Source organism: Camelus dromedarius, chromosome 9, assembly GCF_036321535.1.
Source record: "Camelus dromedarius isolate mCamDro1 chromosome 9, mCamDro1.pat, whole genome shotgun sequence".
In the NCBI taxonomy this organism is placed as follows: Eukaryota; Metazoa; Chordata; class Mammalia; order Artiodactyla; family Camelidae; genus Camelus; species Camelus dromedarius.
In genome coordinates, this window is record NC_087444.1 from 35,126,604 (window position 1) to 35,145,936 (window position 19,333).

The 19,333-nt window shown below is 40.6% G+C and overlaps 1 protein-coding gene and 1 pseudogene across 3 annotated transcripts in view; one reads left to right on the top strand and one right to left on the bottom strand.

The window, feature by feature from the left end:
• Positions 1–14,929, bottom strand: part of WWP2 (WW domain containing E3 ubiquitin protein ligase 2) — a 118,191-nt gene extending 103,262 nt beyond the window's left edge. For 2 of the 3 annotated variants that reach the window (XM_064489016.1, XM_010979208.3), the window contains exon 1: positions 14,272–14,629. In XM_064489016.1, coding sequence (XP_064345086.1) covers positions 14,272–14,382 — 111 coding nt within the window. In that variant the 5' untranslated portion in view covers positions 14,383–14,629. Of the gene's footprint in view, positions 1–14,271; positions 14,630–14,844 lie in introns of those variants that run through there. The other variant, XM_031458167.2, reaches the window with a different exon arrangement.
• Positions 14,930–17,415: 2,486 nt separating this feature from the next.
• LOC116155006 (U1 spliceosomal RNA) lies at positions 17,416–17,591 on the top strand (annotated as a pseudogene).
• The last annotated feature ends 1,742 nt before the right edge of the window (positions 17,592–19,333 follow it).

A 19,333-nucleotide genomic window follows, 5' to 3' on the forward strand; every position in this document is an offset into this window, starting at 1 on the left:
CCCTATTTCACCTTTCCACCTTAGCACTCATCACAGACACGGTTCACATTGTATTGATTCATTTTATTTATTATCTCCCTCCTCTAGTATGTAAGCTCCCTGAGGGCCGAGATGTGTGTCCCATCTCTTAGCCCTGTAGCCTACTGTCTAGAATAGTGCCTGGTTCCTAGTAAGAACTCCGTAAGTATTTATCAAACAAATGAAGAGGAGCATCAATTTTATGAAATTCAAAAGGATGACGTTTTGACTTCCTTAAAGTTTTTTTTGGTAAAGCAATAAAGAGATCAATTCTCTTTTACTCACTAAATTAGCAAGAAATTAGACATCTGACAGTAAGTGTTGGTGAGAAGCCTCACACACTTCTGGGGATAGTGCAAATTAGATGGCACCTGGCAATCTCTGGTAGAGTTAAAGATGCATATTTTGTACCTCCCAGGATTCCACTTCTAGGTATGCGCCAGGGGAAAGTCTACCAAAAAATGCAGAAGAAGCTATGCTCAAAGATGTTCACGGCAATGTTTATAACAGCAAAAATTTGTAAATAACCTAAATGTCCATCAATGGGTATTGAATGAATTAATTGTGAAATCTTTTTAAAGTGGAATGCTATATAGTTCTTGAAATAGATGAATTCAGTCTACATGTACAAACCACAAACTATAATACTAGAACAAGAAAAAGAAACAAAAAAAGCAAGTGGTAGCCTAAGTTTAGTATAATGCCATTGGTATACACTTTAACCAACACAAAATAATTGTTTATCTACTGCCGTGGACACACATAAATGGAAGAAAAATACAGAAGCATGGACAGGAAGGAACCACACCAAGTTTAGGACAGAAGTTACTTGGGGGTAGCAGCAGAGGAGGGAGCAGGGGAACTGAGTAATCAGAGAGACCAAGGGAACTTCAACTGTATGTGCAACATTTCACTTTTTAAAGGAAAAAGTTCTGAAGCGAATATGGCAAAATGTTAATATTCATTAAATCCAGATGGTGGCTTTTGACGACTGCTTGTTATCTTCTTCTCTGAACCACTTCATATGTCTGATCTTTTTCATAATTTAACAATAATTTTACAGGGGAAAAAAGATGATATCTTGAGTAATGAAGGAAAGATTAATGATGATAAATCAAGCCTCAGGGCTTTTAGTAACAGAGGTTAAAGCACTAAAAGCTGGGAATTCATTATTTATAGACTTTAAAAAGAATAATTTAAAAATCTTTTCATCTACTGGGACTCTTTCTCTCCTAAAGAAACTTGACTGAGGGTAGTTTTTAAACTAGCTTGTTCTCTCTGAGCTTTAGCTGTTTTCAGCCTTTGGTCTGAACTCGAGAGAATTCACAAGAATGAACCTCAAAGGCCCTACATGGCCTGTTAAATGGGAGAAAGACCAAACCTCTTGATCTATATACTTCATGGCCCCAAAACAAAATCAATCAGACAAACTCCAAAGAAGGCTCAAACAAAACCAACTGGAAGAGCAGGAGAAACAGAGTAGATAAGACCTCCATGTTTTCTTCCTCCAATGTCTAACAATAACCCATGTTATTTATGTGGGGCTTTGTCTGTCTTTCCAAATCCATTAATAAGATACCACCCTGATACTATAAGACAGTAAAACCTTTCCAAACCATGTATAAAGACAAATAACCATTACTATAGAAGGGGAGTCAGATCCCACCCCAAAGTACCTACAACTTATTAACAATTTCAAAAAGTACAAAATACACATAATTGGAATGCCAGAAAAGAGAACAGAAAATGAAATAATGGCCAAGAATTTCCCCCAAATTAACGGCATACACCAAACCATGGATCCAAGAAGCTCAGAGAACATCAAGCAGGATAGATACAAAAAAATCAAAAAATAAATTTAAAAAGGAAGCAAGTCTTTGTGCAGTGAAATATTTAAAGTGTTGAAAAAAAAAAAAAACCAACCTAGAATTTTGAATCTGATGAAGTTATCCTTCAAAGCGAAGGAGAAAAAAGATTTTCTCAAATAAAAACCGGCCCTGAGGGCAATGTTAAATGAAGGTCCACCCACTGCCCTCTTTATACAGTAGGAGACTGATACACAGGGAAAGAGCACTGCAGGGAGGGGATGCCAAATAGGAAACAAACAAGAGAACCATAGAGGTGACAAGTGGTATGGAGAAAAACAAAGCAGTGAAGGAGGGTAAGAATTTGGGGTGGGGGTTGGAAGGAGAAATTTTAGAAGTTGTGGACAAGGAAAGTCTCATGGAGAAGGTGAATTCTGAGCAAAGATCTGAAGAAGGTGAAGGAGGGAATTGAGGGTATCTGCGTTAGAACACTCCACACAGGTAAGAGGGCAAGAGTAAAAGCTCTGGAGATGGTTGCGCGTTTTGGGAGTAGAAGGAAGGGGGCCAGAGTAGCTGGAGGGCAGTGAAAGAGGAGGAGGAGGACAGCGATAAGAGATGCAACTGAATTTATCTTGTTAGGCAAATTACCCTTAATGAAATATGAAACGCCTTGGAGCACTGGTTCTCAGTTCTTTCTGCACATATGAATTATGTGGAGAACATTAAAAAAAAAATCCACTGACAACCAAACCTCAACCTCAGATATTCTTTTTTTTTTTTTTTACAGTTTATAATAATATATACTTTGGGTCTTAAGTATAAAGTCTTTTTTCTTTGACACAGCATCAGCATATATACTAATATGCCAACATATATGTTCAAGAGAATCTCACTCGATTGTTCTAGAGTTGGGTGGGGACAGTTGTGTTATTTAAAAGTTACCCAGATGATCTCAAAATGAAGTTGGGGTGAGAAGAACTGGATTAGTGTTACTGAACCAGGTGATACCTCAACTAATTTGACTGCACTGAAGGAAGTACTTTAGCTCTATCAGAATGTTCAAGGTGAAACTAAAATTATGCAAATAAAAAAAGCAGATGAAAAAATAAGGCAATATATAACTCTAGGAACAGAATGAAGGAGCTGTGTCAGGAATGTTTCCCAAGGAGACTATTGTACCAACTTCGTTGATACCAACTTTTCCCCTAAAGGAAATTTCAGGGGCTCTCAATAAACATGACAGACTAAACACGTATTTATCTCGGCTCCCTTCTCAAACTCCATCAAAATTGCAGGAAAGAAACCCCCAAAATATCAACCCACTGAAAAAGAATGGAAAAGGGGAGGACAGAGATGGCAGCAACATTTTGGAAAGTGGAAAGTGAGTTGAAACTGAAACCTAACTGCCTGTGATGGGGGGGAGTGGGGCTAAAAATAGGAGGACTAGTCAAAGTCTGTATGGAAAAGAGCCCCAGACTTCCGTCACCATCTAGCTCAGCTAGGCAGTTACCTCTCCCTAATCTCAAACAAGAGAGTTAAACTTTAGTCTCTGGATAGGTTAAACCAGACCTGAGAACATCAAGCATAGCTGAGGGTGGGGATAAGGCACCATATGAGGATCCAGGGAGATAAGAGAAAGTCTACGAGGTCACTGTCTCCCAGCTTCACTCACCTTCCCTCATCTGGATCCGAGCACACTTAAATACACACAACTCTTTGAAGAGAGCCTCAGACATAAAAGCCAGGTATCAAAACAAAGAGAAAAGAACTCAATTGATAAGCTGATCCTAAAATTCATAAGAAAATGCAAGAGACCCAGAATGGCCAAAACAATCTTGAAAAAGAAGAAAATTGGAGGCTTTGTACTTTCTAATTTCAAATTTTACTTAAAATCCACAGTAATCAAGACTGTGTGGTACTGGTACAAGGACAGACGTATAGAACAACGGGAGAGAATTGCGAGTCCAAATACAAACCCACACTGATGTTCAATTGATTTTAGACAAGACTGCAACACAATTCAATGGGAAAAGAATAAGTCTTTTCAGCAAACGGTGCTGGGACAACTGGATATCCATGTGTAAATGAATGAAGTTGGATCCCTACCTCATACATCAGACAAAAACGAACTCAAAATGGATCAAAGACCAAAATACAGGAGCAACCCTCTAAAACTCTTAGAAGAAACCACAGGTATAAATCTATACTAGGTATAAATTTATATTAAGAGATGGTTTCTTAGATGATAGGAAAGGCACAAACAACGGAAGAAAAACTAGATAAACGTGACTTCATCAAAAATTAAAGACTTCTGTGCTTCAAAGGACACCATCAAGAAAGTGAAAAGACAATCAACAGAATGAAAGAAAATATTTACAAATCACATATTCATAAAAGACTTGTATTCAGAATACATGAAGAACTTTTACAACTCAACAATGAAAAGACAAATAATCCAACTAAGACAAAAAATGGGCAAAGGATCTAAAAAGACCTTTCTCCAAAGAATATATATAAATAAACAGTAAGCATATGAAAAGATGTTCAACACCATTAGTCACTAGAGAAATGGAAAATAAAACCACAATGAGATACCACTTTACACAAACCAAAATGGCCAAAATCAAAAAACATACAGTAACAAGTTTTGGTGAGAACTTGGACAAACTGGAATCTTTATACATTGCTTGCAAGCAGCTTTGGAGGAGCTTGGCAGTTCCTCAAAAAGTTAAACACTGAATTACCATAAGGCCCAGCAATTCCATTTCCAGGTATATACCCAAAATAACTGAAACATGTGTCTACACAAAAATATGTACACTAATGTTCACAGCTGAATTATTTGTAATAGCCAAAAAGTGGAAACAATCCAAATGTCTATCAACTGATAAATGGATAAATAAAATGTAATCTATCAATACAATGGAATATTATTTGGCCATGAAAAGGAATGAAGTAGTTTCACGCTGCAATATGGATGAAACTTGAAGACATGCTAAGTGAAAGAAGCTAGACCAAAAGGCCCAATTATATGATTTCATTTATATGAAATATCTACAGTAGGCAAATCCATTAAAACAGAAAGTAGAATAATGGTTACCCAGGGATGAGGATTGAGTACAGGGGTACAGGTTTTCTTTTTGGGCGATAAAATGGGGTGAGAAAATGTTCTGGAATTGGATAGTGGTGATGATGGCACAACTTTGTGAAAAATACTAAAATCCACAGAATTGAACACGTCAAAATGTTGAATTTTAAAATATGTGAATTGTATCTCAATTTTAAAAACTCAGTTAAATGTAGCTGAGGTCAAAGAAAGTCTCAAAACAATTCAGACAGATAAGAGAAAATATTGCACCCATGAAACAAGAACAGAATGTAATTTTAAAAGAAGGAAGGGAGGGAGGGAGATTGGTTGGTTGGTTGATTCACAGAACAAGAAAACGCTCTTGGAAAGGACAGTTCTGATAGCAGAAACGAAGCTGATAAAGTGAGGATATATTCTAAAAAGTAGAACAAGAATAAAAATAAGATGGTAAATAGGAGAGAAAAGACTTTTGTTAAAATAGTGGATTTGTTTAAAATGTCCAATGTCTGACTTACTAGAGTAAGTCCAGAAATAGAAAAGAGAAAAAAAGAGAACATCATCAAAGAAATATTACAGATTCATCTTAAGCTGAAGAATATTAATTTCTAGACAAAAAGAATCCAGTTGAGTGGCCAGAACAATGTATGGAAAAAAGAAACACACACCAAGGCACGATATCATTAAAGTTCAGAACATGAGAACAAAGGGTGTATCAGCTTCCAGTCACCTTAACAGAGAACAGGAATCTGCATGGCATCAGACCTCTCAACAGTAACACTGGCTACTAGAAGACCATGCAATGCTTTCCAATCTCAGATAAAATTATTGACAATCTACAATTCTATAACCAAGGAAACCAACAATCAAGTATGACAGGAAAACAATGATGTTTTCAGATTTGTAACGTCTCAAAAAAAATGCTTACAAAGCTCATTTTCTCAGGAAGCTACTGCAAGATGTGCTCCAGGGGAGTAAATGAGAAAGTTGGAGGCTAGTGGGTATTCACATGAGAGAGGCAAAAGGACCTCCCAGATTGACGGTGAACAGAAATCCCAAAGTATTACTGTGCGTTAGCCTGGAGAGCAACCAGTCCAGATTAGAGTTTATAAGAAGTGTCATCTCTAGACGAAAGAAAGAAAATGGCCAAAATAGATTACACGAGGCATCTGACTGCACTGAAACTAGTATTATTTTAGCTCTATCAGAATGTTTGGTGCTCAACTAGTAATATATACAAAGAAAATTATGCAAACAAAAAAAATCAGGAAATATGCAACTCTAATAAAAACAAAAGCTGTATGAGAAAGGAAATGTAGTCCTAATAAACTGTGTGTCTCAGCAGTGAATATCTATAATCATAATAGCATGAACAATATCCAGAGAAAACTCTAATTCGAAAAGATACATGCACCCCAATGTTTATAGCAGCACTGTTGACATAGCCAAGACATGGAAGTAACCTAAATGTCCATCGACAGATGACTGGATAAAGAAGATGTGATACATATATATATATGTATAGACACACACATATACATACAATGGAATATTACTCGGCCATTAAAAAGAATGAAATATGCCATATGCAGCAACATGGATGGACCTTGAGATTATCATACTAAATGAAGTTAAGTCAGACAGAGAAAGAGAAATATCATTTATATGTGGAATTTTAAAAGATGACTTATTTACAAAACAGAAACAGATTCACAGACAGAGAAAACAAACTTATGGTTACCAAAGGCGAAAGGGTGTGAGAAGGGATAAATTAGGAGTTTGGGATTAGCAGATACAAACTACTATATATAAAATAGATATACAACTAGGTCCTACTGTATAGCACAGGGGTCTAGGGAACTATATTCAACCACTTGTAATAACGTATAATGATAAAGAATATATATGTGTATAAGTGAAACACAGTGCTGTACACCAGAAACTAACACATTATAAATCAACTATACTTCAATTTTTAAAAAAGTAATAGCATGAACAGTTTAATCAAAATGTGATATGGTTGTAATCAGAAGTGGGTGTTTGTAGAGACTGGCCAGAGAGCTAAATCTTCACCTTCAGGGGTTAAAAGACAATAGATAAAACTCACGAGCTAAGAAATGAGGGTATAAGGATACCACTTAGAGGTGCAGAAGTCAATACCAGAAAAGAGCTCAAAGAGTCAAAAGTCACTGACTCTATAGAATAAGAATCAAGAAGAAAAAGGAGTGAATCAAGGAACTGCTGTTGTACTGTAAGCCAAGAATGCTATTTGACTTTCCCAACTTAAGTGTATGCATTATTTGGGGTATAAATAAAATTTAAATTCAAGAAAGGAAAAGGGTTCTCTTCAAATCAGGTCATGAGATGATGTCCTTATTTCATTTTTATAAAAGCATCCCATCTACATTTAATTACTGTAGTGAGCTGAATGGTAGACCCCAAAAGATATACCTAAGGGCTAACCCCCTTGGAACCTGTGAATGTGGCCTTATTTGGAAATAAGGTCCTTGTAGATGTGATTAACCTAAAGATCTCAAGATGAGATCATCCTGGATTTAGGATGGGCCCAGCATCCTTATGGGAGACAGAGAGAAGAGACACAGGGGAGAAGGCAAGGAAGACTGGGGCAGAGATTGGAGTCACACAACCCCAAGCCCACAAATGCCTGGAGCCACAGGACTCTTCCCTAAAGCGCAGAGGGGTGTCGCCCCCGCTCACATAGCTGACACCTTGATTTTGGACTTCTGGCCTCCGAAACAATAAAGGAACAAATGCCTGTTGTTTTAAAAATCAAGCTTGTGCTAATTTGTTACACATATAAAGAGTTGGAAATTAACTCCATGAGCAACAAAGGTTTTTAGAAGATATGGATTTTATCAGGTCAGGCTGAAACTGGAAGTCCTCTTCCAACAACACAACCTGGGGGGACCCAACTCCTATGTCCACCTGGACTCAGGCCCCACTGGAACTTCCCTCAAGAAATAACCCCAGCAGTCACAGGCGGCATGGTCTTGCTGAAATTGTCATGTTTCTTAATTGTGATTCCAGACACAAAACAGAATCCTAAATGTACAATTATGTTTTACTATTTTTTATAAAAAGAATATTTCTCATGCTCTATTCAAAACAACTTGTTGATGCCACTACTAGCACAACAATTGATTATCTTTTGAAAATATAAGAATACTCTGCCTTAATAACAAGTGACAGGATAAAGTAAAAACGGCTACAGTAGAAAAGTAACAGGCAGCCTCTCTCTGGTCTTCACATGACAGCTTTACCATCCTCTTCCTCCTCTTTACCTCTCTTTGCCTTTCTACTTTGCTAGCTCTTCCTGCCCCGTGATTTCTTCCTTTTTCCTACTGTGCGCCTACCTGGGTACCAGTGTTGGGCTCACAATCTAAAGAGTAACCACCCTCAGTTCAGAGTTCTTCTGTGGTACAACCTGAACTCTCAGCTGCCGGGGCTTATCAGCTCTGCCCCAAAGGAAGAAACAGTGCCGTTACACTGATAACTCTTGAAAAAGACACTCAAAAAAAATAAAGAAAGAAAGAAGAAAAAGGTAACTTTCTTTGCCTATAAACCACTGGCTGTTCAAAGAAACTACTCACTAGGGGAGTAATTCTTGAGTCCTTATTAGTGAAATCAAACATCTCGAGGTCCACCTCCTGGTTCAGTTTCCTAAGACATCCAGAAAGACAACCAAGATGTATCACAGTCCTTTTTGGTTGAAATACCTGAGATCAAAAAAGCAGGGAGAATTTTTTTTTAACATGTTCAATAGGGAACAGTTGAGGAAGCTGAATAACATGTGGCAGGCAGGAAAAAAAGGATGGCGGCTGCTGTCACCTGCACCAAAATCTTAACCTCCACACAATGCAGAGGAGAGGATGTGTGTTTGATTCTTTTTTATATTTTATTTTTGTTGAAATATAATTCACATGCCGTAAGTTCACCTTTTTAAAGCACACGATTTGGTGGGTTTTAGTATATTCACTGGGTTGTACAACTATTACTGCTATCAAATTCTGGAACATTTTCATCACCCCAAAAGAAATCTCATACCCGTTAACGGTCACTCCTCATTCCTCTTTGTTCCCCAGCCCCCAGTCACTAATCTACTCTCTGTCTCTGTGGATCTGCCTTTTCTGGACATTTCAAATAAATGGAATCATACATCATGTGGTCTTTTGCAGCTGGCTTCTTTCACTTAGCATAATGTTTTCCAGGTTCACCCACACTGTAGCATGCATCAGTATTTCATACCTTTTCCTAGCTGAATAATATTCCATTGTATGGATAGCCACATTTTGTTTATTCTTTCATCAGTCAATGGACAACCCAACTTTTGTGTTATTAGGACAGGTTGATTCTTGAAGCCAGGAAACTGTAACAGTCAACGGCACCTTTAGCAGGAAGGCAAGCAACCTTCTGACTGGACCTCTTTCAGACCCTGTTGATTCACCCCGTCCAGTCCTGAGCCAGGGTCAGTCTTTCAACAGCTGCTCATAGAACCCAGTCTGGGCTGGGCCCTGGAAATACAGAGGAGAATGCCATCGGGCCCCTACCCTCTAGGAGCTCAGGTACCTTGCTCTAAGAGACCCCCATTAAATAAATCCTTGAAGAGCTTTTTGTGGGAGAAAGCAATCACATGTCTGACTTCACAAGTGACAGCTTTTGCAACACCTGAAGTAGCTGATTATCTGTATCACCTGACTTCAGCAAGAACCTTTCAAACCAGTCAATCTTTTGGAGACAAATAGGCTTGACCACTCACGAGCCAATGAGTGGCACTGAACAAATTACTTATCCTCTCTAAATTTCAGTTTCCTTATCTGTGACATGAACCTAATAACAGCACCCACCTTATAAGATTACTGCAGGGAACAGATGAGTTCAGGTAAAGCAGCTGGCACATGCTACATGCTCTTTAAGTATTAACTACAAGCTAAACTTGTTCTTCTTGATGCTGAAATTTTAGGCTCTGAGATGCCTGACATTCTTGACCCAACTTCAAGTCAAGAAGCCACTGAACACTGATCTTGAGACCTGTGGACCTGTGTGGCAGATGAGCCACGGAAGAGCAAAACCTACTTACCAGCACCAAACTTTTCCTTCTAATTAGCCTGCTGTAGAAATAGGCAGAGCTTCTAATTTATAAGTATAGATCCACCCTGCATTCACGTCTCAAAGATGTGGATGAGAAAGGTCTGCTCAAAAGATTCCTCCTTTCCTTCACACGCTCACGGTTTTCCGGTTCTTTCCAACACTAATGTTTCTTTCTTGGCCTCCTTCCTCTGTCCTGCATAGAATTACCATCCATTCTCCCAAGGCCCATACTGAAAAACAATCAAATGGAGTTGAACTTGGCCAAAGGACATCCGTACGAAGACCAAGCACATAAAAAGAGGGGGAGGGACAAGGGAGATCGTATCATTGGAAGCACAGTGGAATTATAAACTAGTAATAAAAGAAACTGGAAAACAGTTCCAATGACAAAACAGAAACAAAAGGCATGGGTAACAAAGAGGAAGAGGACCTACCCTAGGTCAGGGGCTACCAAGTCTTGGTATTCAGTAGTTTCCTAAAAGTAGTTACTAACAACCTGACTTACATCACTGAATGTCCATTTTCAAGCTGCGGGGGAGAGGCAGGAGCAGGGGACTGCAACCTTCCAAAAAAGAGTCAGCTGGTTCTTTTTAAGGGAAACAAGATCTTCCCTTTTGTCCCTACCTCTCAGAAATCCTGGAGTCTTTGATAATCTGAAGCGACTTAAAGTCATGCAAAAGCAGCTCACTGATTTGATTCCAGTGGAAGTTGATGCTTATGCACCTACTACTGCACATCTTCCGGAAAGAAGCATCAGATCTGGACTCAGAGGACCGATTCAAATCCCAGCTCCTCCATGTCTTAGCTACATGACCTCACAAGGGTCACTTCACCTCAGTGAGGTTCTGTTTGTTTTAAATCTATAAAACAGCGGGATGCCTCACAACAACCTGCATTCAGTACATGTCAGGTAGAACCAATATTTTAAACATTAAAAACCCATTACCCACAAGGAACTATATTCAATACCTTGTAATAACCTATGATGGAAAAGAACCTGAAAAAGTATATATATATGAATCACTTTATTAGGTACCTGAAACACTACAAATCAACTATACTTCAATTAAAAAAAGGCATGCCAAAAAAAAAAAAAAAAAGACCCCATTACCCATTATTCCAGGCTCCATCCTTCTTCAAGATGTCTAAATTGGTTGCCAACCCAGAAAGCCCAACTAATTCCAGAAACTGATTTCAGCGGCCCTACAGAGATGCACGCTTAGAAGAGTAGCCTCCTCAGGAAAAAAGAAACCCATTAGCCTGTGGTTTTCAAAAGGGTCATTAAATGAAAAGTGAAAAGGAGAGAAAACTAAGTTCCCTGAGACAGACTACAATGCTTTCCTATACTTAAAAATAACTACTGGTGTAATAGGATAAACTGAGATTTCTGTTTCAAAATTTACCTTCTAGCAAGAAGCAAGCCTCTTGGATACATATTCCCATCATGCCCTAAGTGACCTTGCCTGGTCTCTTAACTCTAAATACCATCCTCATGCTAATCGCTTCCACATGGACACCCCCAGCCCAGGCCCGGCTCCAGACTTCCTTCGAAGTGCCCACGACACCTTCACCTGGATTTCTGCGAGGCATTTTACAATCAACGTGAACAAAACTGAGCCCCAGCCCAGCTCTCTTGCAGTCTTCCCATTGCAGTGAATGACAACTCCATTCCTTGCTGTTCACACCAAAGTTGGCGGAGTCATCGGTGCCTCCTTTCTTCCACTCACATCCCACCTCCACACACCTGGCTGGCTGTATACTTCAATATATACCCAGGGCCCAACCGCTCCTCACCATCTCCATCACCAGCACCCGACCCATCCTTCACCTGGATCCTGGCAACAGCCTCTGAACTTGTCTCCCTGCTTCTACCTTTATCCTCTTCACTCTCTCCACAACCGGAATGAGCTTGTTAAAAGGCAGGATGAAGGGGGAGGGTAGAGCTCAGTCGTAAAGCACATGCTTAGCATGCACGATAGGAGGTCCTGGGTTCAATCTCCAGTGCCTCCATTAAAAAAAAATTTTTTTCAATACATAATAAACCTAATTACCTCCCCCCCTCAAAAAAAAAAGAAGGCAGGATGAATCATGTTGATTCCACTTCTCAAAACCCTCTAGTGGCCTCAGCTCACTAAGTGAAAATCAGCATTCTCACAATGGCCCACAATCTCTCCCCTTACCCCCAACACCTCTCTGACCTCATCCTCTCCATCCCCTCTTACTCACACCCCTCCGGCCACACTGGCCTCCAGGCTGATCCACCAACCTGCTGAATGTACCATTCCCTCTGCCTGGACCGCTATGTCCCCATTTAGCCACACAGCTCCTTCTCTCACCTTCAGATCTTCACTCAACCACCAACTTCTCAGAAAGACTTTTTAAGGACCCTATACAAAACTACAACCCCCCATTGACACTCCACATCCTGCCTCCCGCCATAATGTGCAGTCTACCTGGTTGTTTTATTTATTGTGCCTTTCCCCACTAAAATTTAAGATCCACAAGCACAGGACTTTTTGCCTTCCTTATGTACTACATTCCTTGGTGTTTAGGACAGTACTGTCCCATATAATTTTTAATTTTCTAGGAAACATTTTTAAAACATTTAAAAAGAAACAGGAAATTTCAATTCTATTGTATCTAATTCAATAAACTTAAATGTTATCATTTACAGCATATATTTATACTATCATTTATTATTAAAAGAGTCAATGAGATATTTTACCTTTTTTTTTTCATACTAAGTCTTCAGAAAGCTGGTGTGTATTTTATACTCATAGCCTATCTCTAGTGCTCAACAGCCCCATGTAGCTAGTGATCACCACGCTGGACAATGCAACTCCAGAACAATGCCTGGCACAAAGCAGGCACTTAGAAATATTCATTGAATGAAAAAATGTTTTCTGAGCAAGGGGAAGCTATGGCATTGCACAGGGTTTTCTAAATTTCAAGTATACTCTATATTTACAATTTTTGCTGTAATCTGTCCTATTTTTCTCTGAAAATGTCATACTTTGTATACTTGAAAAAATTTAAAATAAAACTTCATATTGCTTCTATATAAATGGAAAATAATGGGTCTAAGGGTAAAAGGCCTCGGCATGAGTCCCTGCTCACTCCCTACTTCTAGATTCTAAAGCAAAGTCTTCACTAAGCCTCAGTTTCTTCATCTGCAGAATAGGGACAACTCCAACCTTCACAGGATCGTGGTGAAGAGCACATGAGATGTTGTCATAAGCTCTTTGTAAATGGAAAAGTAGTCGTTAAATTAAAAAGACTGAGAAGCCAATTCAAGCCTTTTTTTTCATGTCTGTCATTTTCATATGGACCAATAAGAGAAAATGGCAAGGTTGTCTGACAAGAGAAGAGCTAGGACTCGGGTTCAAATCTCTTGTCCTCCACTTACAGGTCTATAACTTTTGTAAATTCTTACTCAACACTTACCAAGCACCCACAGCATGCCAGGCTAGTAGCCAAATAAGCCAAATAAGATGTGGCCGCCTCCCCCTCCCCACCAACCGCCCATGAGGAATTTGCAGTCTAGCAGGAAGGAAAAGACCAGTAGGCAAGAAAGAGCAAAATACCGTCAAAACACTCTCAAGTCATCTCTCTTAGGTCCGTTTGTCCATTGTGAAATGGGAATAATGCTCACCCAACCTAATGCACAGGGCTGCCACAAAAACCAATTTTTAAGTGTTTGTCAAATACTCCAAAAACCTGAACTCATAACACATTAGCAAAGTACTTTTTTTTTTCCTACTTGTAACCGAAACAATTCTGGCTCCTGTGAATGTCCAGTTTGAACATTCACTCCAGGTATACCACAACCATGAAATTCATTCCACTTCTGCAAATGTCAGTGAACACGAAGAAAAAGAGGATGAACAGCTTTAACACAGGCATTTAATCTCATAATCATGATCCAGGTCAGAGTTCTAAAGAACACAACACAGACCTATCAGTCATGCTACCTGGTTACAGTTTGTCAAGATAAGCAGTCACATGGTAAAGGAAACTGAATAATTCAAAGTGAAGAAAGAGGAAAAGTCATAAAGCAGTGTAGGTAGTCCAAGGTTACAGCAGTCGCTCTGTTGTTGAGGTAATGCTGGCATTAGGTCTGCCCAACAGGCTAAAAGCCTTTTTATGGCCACGGTGCCCACATACTTTTTTTAAGCCTAGAAGTTGATTTGATCTGAGAAAATCTCAAAGAAAGATGATCTGAAGAGCTAGGTTCCCCCAAAGTGGAAAACCTACCCAAGCAGGACTAAGTGGGTGTGACGAAAGCAAGAGGATCAAGATTCTGTGATCTCTCCTGAAGTTTAAAAACTGAATGGGACCGAAATCAAAGTCTCGGGTACCAATCATTTCCAAACAGAAAGGAAGAAGAGAGTTTCAGGTGCGGTTCAGGCAGCATCTTCCTGATTTCTCCTTCTTTCCCTCCATGTCATTCGCCCATCCTCAGGCGACCCATTCCAGCTCAGTCCCAAGTCGCCCCTTCCTCCAGTTTCGATCCCTCCACAAAGGTCACTCCTCTTCATCCCTGGCACCTAGGATGCGTTCCCCTTCCGGAAGGGCTCGATGGCCGCCTCACCCCCGGCTGCCTTCGCGCCCACCTCGGAGCAGCCCCCGCGCCCACCCTGCTCGGGCGGGAGCCGGGACACCCCTCCTCGGAGGCCGGAACCGCCGCGCCAGGCCCCTCCCACAGGAAGCCGCCGCCCCCCGGCGCCCGGGCCGCGCCGCCCCCGGCCCACGCCGCACCGCCCGCCGCCCCCGGCCCGCCCCGCGCCTCCCGCCCGCTCGCCGCGCCCCCGCGCTGGCGCTCGCTACCTGCCGCGGCCACAGAAGCGGCGCCCAACTCCTCTCCCACTTCCGCTTTCCACCGCCCGCACTCGGTCCAGGTCACGTGACCACGCGCGGTCACCTGACCCGGAAGAGGCTGGCCGGGCCCGCAGGTGTGGGCAACCTAGGCCCGGCCTGGGAACCTTGGTCGGGCGTTCTTATCCTTTGTATGCTTAGTGGTGGATTTTCCACCGGCTAGATGGTCCCCGAGCGACCAAGTAAAATGAGGGCTCGCTGAGTGCCAGGCGCTTCATTTACTCCTCCCATCAACCGCGGGGGCGGATCTATATTAGCCCAGTTTTACAGGTGAGAGGAGGCATTCAATCAATCAAGCCGGCAGATGTTTTTTGAGCTCTTTAGCGTTACGAGATAAAATACAGGACGCCCAGTTAAATCTGAATTTCAGATAAACTGTGTAAATGTAGGTGTGCCCCAAATGCTGCCTGGCACATATTTACACTAAAAAACTATTCGTTGTTGATGCTCAAACTTAATTGGGTATATTCTGTTTTAATTTGCTATACCTGACAACTCTTCACCTACTATGTGGTAGGCAGAGTTCCAGGCCCTAGAAACGAAAAAGTAGTTTTTGTGGAGCATCTGTTCTTATGACATAAAGCAAAGGTAGAAAAGCTCCAAAACCCTTGCTGGGGTCCATAAAATGCCCCACCACACTAACTAACCCCCATTTCCGTAATATACAGAGTAGAAAGAATTTTATGAATTAGAAAAACGTTTTAAATCAGTATTCTTTACTGATGGTCGAGAACTTCAGCATTTGACAAATTGAATGAAGGCTCAATTGTTCACTTTTAATCACCATTAACTAAAATTAATACTAATCACCTAATTAGCCTTAAGCACTGTGCACTAATTATTCTGTTATTTTGGGGTCTTACAGTTCGGCTGGAGCCTATGATGCATACAAATTAAACTGGTTGAGCACTTAGTCTCTACTTTTCCTATCCCCATTCCATATCCATCCAGGAGATGGCCTTTCAAGCTACAGCCCTCTCTTAATACCTTAATTCCTACATTAATCCCATCTATAAAACTATTAAAACTTCTCTAGCTCCACTGATGGGAGTTGTACTAATTCTATTCCAGGGGATTAGGAAAGGCCTCTTTGATTTAGTGGCATTTGTGTAGGTGCTTGCCAAAAGGAAGAAGGAACTAGGCAAAGCTGGCTGGTGCTGTGCATTAAAGGAGTAAAAGCTATAAAGTATACATTGTGACCCATAAAGCCCCTACCTGGCCGGGCCCTCCCACCCTTCTCCTTTATTTCTCTCATCTCATCTCCAGCTACTCATCCGCTACCCTGCTTCAGCCTCTGGGCCTTTGGACTTGCTTTTTCTTCTTCCTGGAGAGCTCTTGCCCCAGACAGTCAGATGACACACCCCCTCATCTCTTTCAGATGTTTGCTCAACTGTCCCTCTCAGTGAAGCCTTTCCTGATCACCTGATTTAAAATTGCAACTCATCTCTTCCTTCCCCTCCTACAAGCCTCCTCCTGTTTGGGGGTGGGGGTGGGGGGGTTGTTTGTTTTGTTTTGTTTTGTTTCTCTCCTTGTTTCCTTAATTTAGCACTATCTGGCTTTTGTCAGATAGGAGCTATCTATATAGCTGTCTTCCTTATGTGTGTGTGTATATATAAAATCTGTCTCCCACTGCAAAAATTATGAAGACAGGAGCTATAACACAGCTCCTAAAGCAATACCTGGCCCACAAGAGGCCTCTTTAAATAATTTTTTGAATGAACAGATTTCATCAGCTTTTGCTGAGCACTGAATTCACTGCTGTAGATTCTACAGTATAGGAGATTTTTTTAAAGACACATTAAAAAAAAACCTGAAATAATTCATCACAAAGGTGCTTCCCAAAGGTTAAAAAGTAAATTGAAATGTTCATTTAAGGAAAAAGACCCCTAAAACATGGTCCCTGAATTCCAACCTATTTGAAGAAGTAAGACACACACAGTTAACTATAATGCAAAGCACAAGTAATAACTGCGCATTGAGTGATAGAACTGAAATGTCTTAAGTATGGAGAGAAAGAAGAGTTCAAATCTGTCCTTGAGGAGAAATCTGATTTGGGTAACCAGGACCAGTTTACAGAGGGAACAACTGAGTTGCTTCTTGGAGACTAAGTAAGCAGGAATTGGCCAGCAGAATTTTCAGGCAGAAGAGAAAACAAGGGCAAAGGCAGAGACAAGAAAGTCCAGAGGAATTCCAGGGATACTCTGAGTTCACGTAGTTTCTTCTGCATCAAGTTTTTCTCACCCCCTAGCCCACTGTTAACCATGTAGTTTCATAGCCTCTTCATTTTCCAGTCCTGAAAATGAGCTCAGATCTTCACCATGCAAACAAGACTCTTCCTTCATAAAGGGCCTCACATGTAAAGTTTGACATTATCACCAAATGAGTTACATGCTGAATCCCTCTACATGTGTCTGAAAGTGTTAATTTGTTAAGGTAAACTGTTTAAAATAACCATAATTTTCATAATAATGTTTGAGATTTCTTTGCTTTTTAAAAAACAGGAGCTTCAAAAAATTGAAGTGTATACTTACTGGCAGGGGAGATACCATGATCACGATGGTGGTTTTTCCAGGGCGAGGCTTACCCATTGAACTTCAGATGTGCTGACCCCTGCAATTTCCCCAAATGAGGGAAACTTGACTGCATAATTTGTGATAGCAGGGGGAAAAAAAAAGTTGAAGTGTTTCAGAACTCACTTTACTTCTGAGAGACCCTGTCCCCTGTCACAGAGAGACACTCTGTGAGACCGCAGGCACTACCTTCAATTCCTTGAACATCCCCTTTGGACTTTCATACCTCAATGCCTTTACCCTACTCATCCTTCAAGATCTGGCTCCAAAGTCATGAACTCTGAAGGTGCCCCCAGATACTACACAAAATATCACTTTGTTCATAGCTATTATATCACCCAAATCATGGTGGTATAAATTAGCTCTCAAGACACATTTGTTGACTAAATGAGAGTCCTTCTGAGACTTCAGGGGACTTGGAGACTAGCGTTACAAGGAAACAGAAACGGGATTAAAGGGATTGTTAACCCCAAAAATGACAAAAGCTACAAAGTGTCAAGAAACTTTGTACATTAATAAGTATTCTTAATGTTTACTAGAAAATAAAGGCTCACATTCTGATCTTTCCCATCCTGACTCTTCCCCTAAATCAGCAATTCTCAAGTGTGACCCCACGTCAGCAGGAGCAGCAGCATCTGGAACTTACTAGAAACGCAAATTCCCCAGCCCACCCAGATCTACTGAATCTGAGACTGAGGATGAAACCCAGCAATCTGTTTTTGCAAGCTCTCCAGGTTATTCTGATTCACACTCAAGCTTGAGAACACTGTTCTATATCATTCTTAACCCTCGTGGTTACAGAATTCTCACCAACTTCAGTAAAGCCTTTTTATTGTGAAGTCTCGGTCCCATGTACTCTCTCCCTTTTTAGGCAACAGGAGCAGTCAATCAAGGAAAAAATTAGAGATAGGAATGTTAGTTTTGAGTGGATTACATTTGCTAGGCATGAAGTGAAAATTTGATTAGGGTAATGGGAATGCATGTAGAAGGGACTCAGGCACCCAAAACATTTCAAAGGTGACATCAGTAAAGTTTAGCAAGAGAAGTACGAGTTGAGAATGAGCATGGAAATAAAGATGACTCAGAGAGTCTTACTTTGAATGTCTTTTTTGGTAATACCATTAGTAAAAATAGGATCTCAACCTGTTAAGAAAGGTTAAGTGGGGGCAGTAGAGATAATTACCTTAGTTTTTACCTTCCTCCTGCGTGAAGATGCCAAAAATTTTCAGATGGATGTGGTCAGAAAGCTAGGCTGAGGAATAAACGGAGTGGGCCTATAGATTCAGGAAGCATCTCTATAAGGTCATAAATATGATAAGCCTTGAGGACAGATAGTATTGCTGGAGGAGAAAACTTAAAAGAGACAGAGAGGCCAAGACAGTTCTGTGGAGGGTCCCCTGTGTACAAGACAGGAGCAGTGAGTGCAGTGAAGGAAGGTGAGAAGCCATCAGAGAGATAGGGAGACCAGTGCAGTGAAGTATCACCAAAGTCAGGCAAGGAGAGACAGTCCAGAAAGAGGATATGGTCAGCAATGTAAAGTTCTGCACAGAAAACGAGAATGCCAAGAAATAAAAAAAAAAAAAAAAAAGAGTGGGGGAGGAGGGTAGACTACCCAGTGGTAGAGTGCATGCTTAGCATGCATAAGGTCCTGGGTTCAATCCCCAGTACCTCCATTAAATAAATACATAAACCTAATTACCACCACCCCACCGCAAGAAGAATTTTTTTTTAATTGATGTGATGAACTAGAAAATTAGAAACAGCCTTCAACTGTTCTATTTCAGGCAACGGGGACAGGAAACTTTGGCTCTGGAGGTTGGAGAAAATGAATGGGGAGAAAAGTTTGACATTCGTTGGGGGAAGGAAAATGG